Source organism: Lottia gigantea, assembly GCF_000327385.1.
Source record: "Lottia gigantea unplaced genomic scaffold LOTGIsca_23, whole genome shotgun sequence".
Classification (NCBI taxonomy): domain Eukaryota; kingdom Metazoa; phylum Mollusca; class Gastropoda; family Lottiidae; genus Lottia; species Lottia gigantea.
The window spans coordinates 521,441-532,199 of record NW_008708645.1 but is presented as its reverse complement, the minus strand read 5'-3'; the positions used below and the strand labels follow the sequence as shown (position 1 = coordinate 532,199).

Genomic DNA, 10,759 nt, shown 5'->3' with positions numbered 1-10,759 from the left:
CTCCGTCGAAAATTATTATTCTCCTCACTATTCTCGCCGAAGAAAGTGAATTTGTGATCCTGTTAATATGAGGAATCGTATGTTAATACAAAAAAAACTATCATAGTAATAATGTACAACAGACCCGAAATCGAGAAATGTTGATATTGTAGCCTGCTGGCCAGGATCCACTCATGATTCCAGGATTCTTGATGAAAGCGGTTTGGCACGGTTATTAATACGGCAACTTCTAATCAAATACCTGTGAATTCGTATCTTCTTATGGGTGGCCTAGCCCACCTCTAGCTACGGGCTTGATTGGATAATTCCATTGATTAACCCTTTTTAGTTAAGTCATGATTGTGATCTGCTGACAAGCATTTAGATCGAATATGTCAGATTTAAGTAAATCACTCCTGATCTTGTTTAAGGGCAGTTTTTTTCGCCAAAGATATAATTGACGTTGAAGAAATAATTGACGTTGAAGATATCATTGGCGTTGAAGATATAATTTACGTTTGAAGATATAATTGACGTTGAAGATATCATTGACGTTGAAGATATCATTGACGTTGAAGATATCATTGAAGATATCATTGACGTTGAAGATATCATTGACGTTGAAGATATCATTGGCGTTGAAGATATAATTTACGTTTGAAGATATAATTGACGTTGAAGATATCATTGACGTTGAAGATATCATTGACGTTGAAGATATCATTGACGTTGAAGATATCATTGACGTTGAAGATACCATTGACGTTGAATATATCATTGACGTTGAAGATGTAATTGACGTTGAAGATATCATCGATGTTGATATGGATATATAACAATGAAACATTTTCTTTTCTTTAATAAGTCAATATATGATAATATGTTAAGTATTTACAAATGATTTTGACAGGATTTGATGCAATATCAAATATGAAAGTTAATTTATCAAGTGCACATTATATTTCAGGTGAGTTAAAAATACTCCTCACAATATCGTACACATGAGTGTTTTATCAACTCAATAGTCACGAATAAAGTGAGTTATAAAAAAAAACAAAATTATCACTTGAGAAAATACAAATGAATATTGTTTGTATCATAAAAAAAACTTCGTTTTTTTTTTAAAGTCTGTGTAAATTATTATCTTTTTTCACAGGGCATATATTATGTAATGATAGCTTGCGAGGTAAGGTGACATACGCCCATTGGCAGCTGTCAGAAATAATAAAACAGTCTAAAGTACGAATTTTCTCATATTAAAGTAATTTTATTAGTTTGAATTCAATTATATATATATATATACACCAGTTATTTATGCTGAATAATTCCACAAAAATCAATATCAATAACCCAAATACAATACAATTAAATCACACAGCTCTAATCAAGGGCAAAAAACAACTTTTGATGTGTTTTTACAAAGTCAAGGGCAATAACTCAAAAAAACGTTTATCAAAAAATATCTCAAGTTAGAACTGTCTCGTCTGAGATCTTATCAATTCCAATGATCATACCAAGTTTGATCAAAATTTGTTGAAAACTGTCGCTTCTATAGTCCTCACGAATACATTGTGAAGCGTTTTTACAAAGTCAAAGGCAGAAGGCCTAACTCAAAAAACAATCATCGAAAATGCATCAAGTTAGAACTGGTCCGAGATCTTATCAATTCCAATGATCACACCAAGTTTCATCAGAATCGGTTGAAAACTGTAGCTTCAATCCTGCTCGCGGACTATTTCGACACGTTTTAACAAAGTCAAGGGCAATAACTCAAAAAACGTTCATCGAAAATATGTCAAATTCGAACTTGACCGAGACCTTATCAATCTAAAGCATCACACAAAGTTTTATCAAAATCAGATGAAAACTGTAGTCTCTATAGTGCTCACAAGAAATGTTGACGGACGGACGGACCGACGCACAGGGGCAACGACAATATACGACCACATATTCATGTGGTTGTATAAAAAGGCCTTTTTTTTATTTTTTTATTATTAAATTAACATTCCATTTCTATATCGCGAAAAAATTGATGTATTCAGCAAGTTTTATTACTGATGGGCCTGTGGCAGTGTTCTCTGACATCATGTTGCAGACGTAGCGCAAACCTGAAACTGCATCTAAATGAAGGACATAAAACAGCTGGAATGCAGTCTCAATTTGCTTTAAAATGGTTAATTTCTGTGGTCTATTTCAATATTTTAAATCTATCAATGATAAATCTTGTATAAGAATTTTTAATGTCACAAGTAAAGAGATTTTTGTAACTAAGCTTATTCAATTACAACATTATTCCCCTCAAATTTTGGGGTTATATTTTTCAAAGCTGAGAATCTGTACTTCAGATAGTTATTTGTATGTGAGAAGAAGGGTAACATTTCATTACATAATGATGCTTAAATATCAAAAATAAAATCGAAAATGAGTTGGATTAACAAAATGATGAGATAAAATTACTTGATTGTATTTTACACACTATGCCATTTAAAGACCAAAAGAGTGCATTTCTGTCTTAAAATATACCAGTATTTAATGCTAGAAATTAAAAATAAACATCTAATATTCATGTTAAAAAATTTAATGAATTCGCTATTTACTCTCTTACTTATTTGAGCTTTGAATTGAAGTTTTGTTCTCATTTCATAAATTCAAAATAAACTTTTCAACTGTATACCATTTGTATTAGAATGTCTTTGGGTCGATAGAAATATAAAGTTTTACATTTCAAATAAAAACAGTTTCCTTACATAACAAATAGGTGAAAATGACATACTTTACAAACTTGTTTAAAATCATGTTCCAGTGTTTTCACCACACAAAAACAATCCAAGACTCATGCGCAAATGATTGGCAAAGTTTAATTCAATGAACATTGTAGTCAGAGAGTAAGTTTTCTTTCTTTTACTTATAATGGTTTATTGTAAAATGAATTTTCAATAAATATACAAGAGTTCTTTAATTTGTTCAATGCATTCTTCAGGTAAAGTTTGCAGATTGCTTATAACCAAGTTTTTATTTTTCCTAAAATTTCAGGCCTACTTAACAAAGTGACTGAGTAAATCCATGGGTAACGGGAAAATTATGGTGGAATTTTTCTCAGCAGAAATTGAATTCAGTGTTTGTAAATATCGGAGCTGTAAAGCAGCTGGTGAGTCTGCCATGATGTCTGCAGCTTCTTTTAAAGCTTTAGATGCTTTTTGTTCTCCCTCAGCAGCAATAACCTGAAAAAATTATTAAAGATAAAATAATTAGAAAAGATGCATTCTTCAATATGAAAAAGAAAAGAACTCAATGTTTTAATGCAATGGAGATGAAAGTGGCAATTGGATTTTATGTAGTATTGATATTGCCACTGTTGATCCCTCTGGGTAGATTTACAACATTTCTTGTCACAAGATTATGATGCTAATTATGATGCTAAACAGTTATTGCTCCTTACAAAATTCTGAAGGCCAAATGGACTAGCTAGTTTGATAAATAATTTCAAAGCCAGTTTTGACTTGCGAATGATGGAAGTTTGTCTGATAGCTGTCCTCCACCCATGCATAAATCTGTATTTGTAGATAATGACCTTGAAAGCAAACAGTGACTGGAAAATTGACCTGGTGTTTTAAGGTATAAATTTGAAACCGATTCCCTAAAAGAAAAACCTGATTTTTGCTACACTAAAACCTGATTTTAAATATTTCTTGTGGGGCGAAATTAACCCCTCAATCCACAACAAGAGATGAGTGCATACTGCTAAAGTATCTTTATAAGTTTTTTTAGTGTCAAATGTGTGAAAGCAATCCATTTCAATGTCTACAACTGAAAATATTTCTAAAATATGGTATGGAGAGTACTTATTGATGATTATGCAGTTTGGCCTAGTTTTGGTGTTTGGCTTTATGAATACGAATACGTAGGAGACATACTCCTCTACAATTAGGTGTTTATTATAGTTAAATCCCTACACTAGTTTTCTAACAACTTTCAAAAAGCATAACAAACTTAAAAACTTAACGTAATGTTTTTTTAAATATTGTGGAAAAAAAGTGAGTGCCCCTTTAAATTAGACCTAAAATTAGCCCTTATGTTTTGTGATTGAGTGCTGGACAGTCTGTCACAAGCCTCGACATCTCATAGGAAAATACATGTAATTCAAATTGGTTAAACACAGTAATAAACTAGCACTGTTGCAACAATATTCAAATATATATTAGTGCAAACAGTTGCTTATTAGTTTATAATCATATTTGATGTTATGCATCTGGTACAGATTTAAGAGTGGTACTTAGATTATATGATATTTAAACTGTAAGTAACTAGCTTCAATAATTTAATAAACACCTTAAAGGAAGACTTTCATATCTGGTTTCTAAGAATATTATCCATGTACTGTATATTTTACCACTTAGACCAAGTCAACCTGAAGTCTGATTTTCTTACCTTAGCTCTTGCTTCTCTGGCAGCCTCTGCTTCAGCAGCCATAGCTCTCTGTAACTGTACAGGTAAACGTACATCTTTACTGTAATAAAAATATGTAAAATGCTTGAGTATTGATATATAACTCAGTGTTCTGATGACCACCACAAACAGATATACAACATGTTGATCCTTAACAAGTCAGACAGTCAGACACGGGTAATAAAAAAATACCAGTCTACACTTTAATTAAAATCTATCTAACATGCTAAATTTGTTCAGTTTCAATAAAATGACAACTTACATTTCAACCCGTTCAACTTTAATTCCCCATCTATCAGTAGCTTCATCTAATGTATTCTAGAAATAAAACAAAATATAGCTATAATTTCACTGTCAAATTAAGTATGGGTGCCTTTCATCTACCAGTACATTAATTTGAGTGAACAAAAATACATGTAGATGTAATGGACATTAATTATATAATCCACCTCAGCAATGGAATAGAACATGAATACAGCCCGTTGGAATTTTTCTAACCAGCTGACTCAGGTAAAATAAATAATACATTGCTCATAACATTTCTCTATGAATAATACTTGCTATTTCGATGTGAATTTGGACAATAGGTTATCAAAAGAATTATATTATTAAAAGAAGTGTTCAGTGAAGGAATTTGTTCATTTCTTTTCATTTTCCAACTGTCTAGGGATAAGTAATGTGTACCAGTACAACCTGTATTATATTAAGTCTTGAGGAAAACAGGGTTTAAAAATTTGAGTGTATCATCTCAGAATTAAGCCGTGATTTCCTTGGTATATACAGAATACATACATAAACTAGGTCTAGGATATCAAGTACCAATTCAACTGTTGTCACAATAGGTCAATATAAATAGGCTTTATTTTAGATGGACCACAAAATGATGATTGCTATTAATTACATCCATCTATATATCACATCCAGGGCAGGTCTGATTTGTCTGGCTAATGGTCCATTAGAGTGCATCTATCACATTAGGAGTCCCAAGTCAATAAACCTATCAATATCTACTTTAACACTATTTGTCCAATGTAATAGTTATTTCCTGAGTCAACATTATTCACTTCTTCTAACTATTCATTATTTACACATCATTTCACATCAAGGTCATGACCAGAGTGATGGACAGTTTGTGTGGTGGAGATTTTGATGATCAGGGTCAGGCTTTAACCTCTCAGCACAACTCATTTAACAATATATTATTATTAATATCTGAGATTTCCTTCTTCACTGCAGGTCAGCTGCTATCAACTAATAACAGTCTAATAATCCCCATTTTAATAATGTAAAATGTAAAATAGAGAAGGAGATTTTAAAGTCCAGGTGGCCATTTTATGCAGTGACACAACAGTATCTTTGTTATGTTTGCGTGATGAGATTTTTTCTCGATTCAATATGGCTGATGTGTCTAGAAAAGTCTATAGGGTATTAAGTAAACTGCTTAACAAATTTCATCTTTAAAATGAGTAAATTGTGGCTTCAATTGTGGAGATTTTGCACAAACTGACAATGAAATCCTTTCTCCAAATCAGCTGTCATAATGATTGCTTTAATTCCATAAAAGGCTGCATATTGACTCTTATCATAAAAATTCTACCATATTAGTTAGGGAAAATACAAATTAGCAAACACTTTTAGATTTATTTTCATTTGATTGCCAGTCAATCACTAAATTATATTATATTAAGTTCTAAGAAAACAAGCCTGCCCTTATAATACTTCCAGGAAATTAGAATTGGTATCTGTTTAAATGTCATATCTGTCTCAGGCATTCTGACAGTATCAGAATATTGACCCAGCCAAATGAAGATGCACTCAAAGGTGTCAGATTTATGAATATTATTCCTACAGGTCAAGATTGTTATTCAAGTTATTTGAGAATTCAAATTAATTTCATCCATTATTGTTGTCAAATATTTTCTAGATCTCATAATAATGCCAAATTAAGTCACAGTGAAATTTTTGTTATTCTTCAACATCTAATTCAACAATACCATTATTAGAATTTATAGTCTAATTTTATTAGAATTTGAAAGTTCATCACTTTATGTGTCTTCAAACTTTTCTTTTTTGTTAATAACCATCTAAAAACCTGTGTTGTTTGTGTTGATTGAACAATTGAGAGGTTTGTCTTGATGGGGTATCAATTATCAAAACGTGTGTTGAGAGAATTACTTTTTTACAAAGCCTTAGACAGACATTCCAGGCAACTGGTCTAAAATAGGTCAAATCTTCTGCAGTACTCATTTGCATTTACAGCAGTTTAGTTTACGTTTTTTTTGTTACTGCTGTAAGTAGTTCTCAGCATTACAAAAAGTTTATATATAAAACTCAGAAGATATTTCAACAGATTTTATACAACCATTTTTCAAATTTAAATAACTATATCTAAAACTATATTTTAATCAGGAATTGTTTTTAAATTACTATATCTATAACTATATTTTAATCAGGAATTGTTTTTAAATTACTATATCTATGACTATATTTTAATCAGGAATTGTTTTTAAATTACTTTATCTATGACTATATTCTAATCAGGAATTGTTTTTAAATTACTATATCTATGATTATATTTTAATCAGGAATTGTTTTTAAATTACTGTATCTATGACTATATTTTAATCAGGAATTGTTTTTAAATTACTATATCTATGACTATATATTAATCAGGAATTGTTTTTAAATTACTATATCTATAACTATAACTATATTTTAATCAGGAATTATTTTTAAATTACTATATCTATGACTATATGTTAATCAGGAATTGTTTTTATATCACTATATCTATAACTATATTTTAATCAGGAATTTTTTTTAAATTACTATATCTATGACTATATTTTAATCAGGAATTGTTTTTAAATTACTATTACTATATCTATATTTTAATCAGGAATTGTTTTTAAATTACTATATCTATGACTATATTTTAATCAGGAATTGTTTTTAAATTACTATATCTATAACTATATTTTAATCAGGAATTGTTTTTAAATTACTATATCTATGACTATATTTTAATCAGGAATTGTTTTAAAATTACTATATCTATGACTATATTTTAATCAGGAATTGTTTTTAAATTACTATTACTATATCTATGACTACTGTTTGAACAGAACTTAAGACCTACCTGCATATCTTGACTGATAGCATCTCTTTCCGACAAAATTTCAGTTAAATTTTTGGTACCCAAGACATTTCTGAGAGTTGTTTGAGCAAGAAGCTGAGTAGAGTGAGCAGCATTTTCAACATTGGCTACAGATACTGTAGGGTTGGATATTTTGTAGTAGACCACAGCATCTACTGAAACTGTTACACTGTCTCTTGTTAGTACCTGAAATACAAGGTGGTATAGATAACATAATAACTCTTAAATATCAAACAGAAGGGATTAAGTAATGTTATAAATGATGGGTCTTAAATAAAATCTAAACTCCCTTTGATAAATGTAAATTTTGACAAAAATGAATCTCATAGATCAAATTTTTATCATTACCTTAACTTCAATCTTCAATGCATATTTTAAAAAGGCTTTAAGGCACCAATACTTATAAAAGATAGCTAAATGAAGTGTGTCAAAGATAGCCACAATAATTGTGGAATAGGCCCACATAATGTAAAAGGCCCAAATTAAAGACTACAAAAAACACAAATTCCAGCAACAAAAATATATGTGGGATAAAAAACAAAGTGCAGTTCAAACTGCCATACAAGAATGCAAATACAATGTAAATTCACAGTGGAAGGTTCAACAACTAATTACTAGAATTTGTCCAGCACCATTCCCAACTGGTACTCCATCATTCAAGTTCCATCAAATACTGACTAACCAAATTATCATTATTGTGAGATTAATGTCTTCCAGTCACTTCACTTTCAATTACTACAAGACTTTAGTATCATTGACTTCCGACCCAGGTTCCATCCAGCTAATACAACATCATCTTCAGACATATGCTACACAAAGATATCAATTCAGCCCAGTGCCAGGAATGAATTGGCGCTGGGCTCAGACATTTTAAAGAATTAAAGGTCCAGAGAACCCCTTATTCTGACAATTTTGAGGTTCCAAAAACGTACAAAGACACTGTAAACACTGGGAAGGCTCAAATTTCGACGGTAAGCTGCGAACACTATTATTCATTAGATTAGTGAAACAATTCACGTTTCTAAGACCATGGTATGATTTACTCCCGAAAATCATGCACCTGTCAAATTAAAACAGACTCTAATAAACAAAATCTTTTCCTCACTTATCTTCATCAAGACTGACAATCAAATTTGCTTTGACATAACTCTAAAATCTAAAACTTTACTTCAAAAGTGTAAACAATGTCAAAGCATACAGCTGGGAGTATCAGTGTAAAATTAAGACTTGGATTTATTCCCTGTCATCATCTTTCTATCGGCTCAAAATTGACCCAGACATAATCTGCTAATAGAATTACTGAGTAGAACTATTCACAGTTAAATTATTCCACCAAACAAATTAGATTCTGTCTAGATACATGTCTTGAGAAAATATCTTGAGATTTCTTTTTTTCAATTGAAGAGAAAACAAAGGAAAACTTTCAATATTCTAAAATAGACCTCCCAAATGTCATATAACCATTTGTTTAAGTTTTAAGTTTACAGAGGTCAAACTTTTTTACAAAAATCTTTCATAAATTAATGACATCCATATCTAACTAGGGCTACTAAAATAATGAAGAATCAGTCAATGGTTATCAACCTTTTGAAACACAACTGATATTATTACACAACACATAAGGGACGAACAATCAAACAACAACACATTTTCCATGTCAGCCCCTCAGACATGCATCACTGACAGACAGTGGAAACTGAATTGAAAAAGGGATAACTTTTTTTTTTAATCATGTGCCAATACACATAGGCCTTTAATTCTGCCAGACAGCAACTAACAACTCTACTATTACTTAACATGAATACATCACTATTAGTTATTATTCAAATACTCTTTACACCTAGAGTCAAACTCATCCATAATAAATGAACCAAAATAAAACAAAATTTCATTTTCTGAAGTCTCTTCTAATATAATTATCCAGAAGTGTTTTTATAGATTGAAAAAAAATTTCCCAACAATTTGTGATTATCTTACGCTTGAATATATAACCACAGTCAAAATCAATTTTTATTTGGCTATATTTTCCAGAATTACTGAGTAATTGTTAAGCAGTGAAAACAAAACTAGGATAGTTGCTTGAATCCTATTTGTTTTTCAGTTATAACTGTGATTTAAGAAGTTTTTATTCCACAGTTCTTACTCATTAACATATTTAAACAAATCCATTAAGAATAAGATGTGTGGTATATATAACTTATATCATAAATATAATGATTGAATGTTTGGCACTATGTTACCCTTACTATTAAGGTTACCGTTTTATCCAATGAAACAGAAGCTTGTGCAAGTCATGATTTTTGATAAAATGGAGTGGAGCCATGCAATAACATCAAAATAAACGTGTTATACTTAACCTCCACCTACTTTCCTCTAAGATTTTATTTGGCTTTCAAGTAATTTACGTTAAAATATTTCATCGTATATTTTCATATTATATTTTACAGCAAATTCTAGTTTTCGTATCTATTGCATAATTTTGCATAACATTGAGATACAAGCAAATATGACAATAAATTTTAGATGTAGACTGAAAGGTCAAACTCTACCGGTCAAACAATTCAACAGATACAAATACTGCTTACTTTGAGATCTAATTGTCTTCAAATTATATTCAGCATTTCTTCAAATTATATTCAGCATTTCTTCAAATTATATTCAGCATCTCTTCAAATTATATTCAGTATCTCTTCAAATTATATTCAGTATTTCTTCAAATTATATTCAGCATCTCTTCAAATTATATTCAGTATTTCTTCAAATTATATTCAGCATCTCTTCAAATTATATTCAGCATCTCTTCAAATTATATTCAGCATTTCTTCAAATTATATTCAGTATTTCTTCAAATTATATTCAGCATCTCTTCAAATTATATTCAGCATCTCTTCAAATTATATTCAGTATTTCTTCAAATTATATTCAGCATCTCTTCAAATTATATTCAGCATCTCTTCAAATTATATTCAGCATTTCTTCAAATTATATTCAGCATCTCTTCAAATTATATTCAGCATCTCTTCAAATTATATTCAGCATCTCTTCAAATTATATTCAGTATTTCTTCAAATTATATTCAGCATCTCTTCAAATTATATTCAGCATTTCTTCAAATTATATTCAGCATCTCTTCAAATTATATTCAGCATTTCTTCAAATTATATTCAGCATTTCTTC

The 10,759-nt window shown here is 30.2% G+C and overlaps 1 protein-coding gene across 1 annotated transcript in view; it reads right to left on the bottom strand.

Annotated features, from left to right (window-relative positions):
• Positions 1 to 820: 820 nt before the first annotated feature.
• The window catches only part of LOTGIDRAFT_231818 (hypothetical protein), a gene marked incomplete at its 5' end in the record, with an annotated part of 22,629 nt that continues 12,690 nt past the window's right edge, over positions 821 to 10,759 (bottom strand). The window contains 5 exons of the mRNA XM_009054904.1: positions 821 to 3,200; positions 4,408 to 4,486; positions 4,688 to 4,743; positions 7,565 to 7,768; positions 7,931 to 8,071. Coding sequence (XP_009053152.1) covers positions 3,015 to 3,200; positions 4,408 to 4,486; positions 4,688 to 4,743; positions 7,565 to 7,768; positions 7,931 to 8,071 — 666 coding nt within the window. The 3' untranslated portion in view covers positions 821 to 3,014. The remainder of the gene's footprint in view (positions 3,201 to 4,407; positions 4,487 to 4,687; positions 4,744 to 7,564; positions 7,769 to 7,930; positions 8,072 to 10,759) is intronic.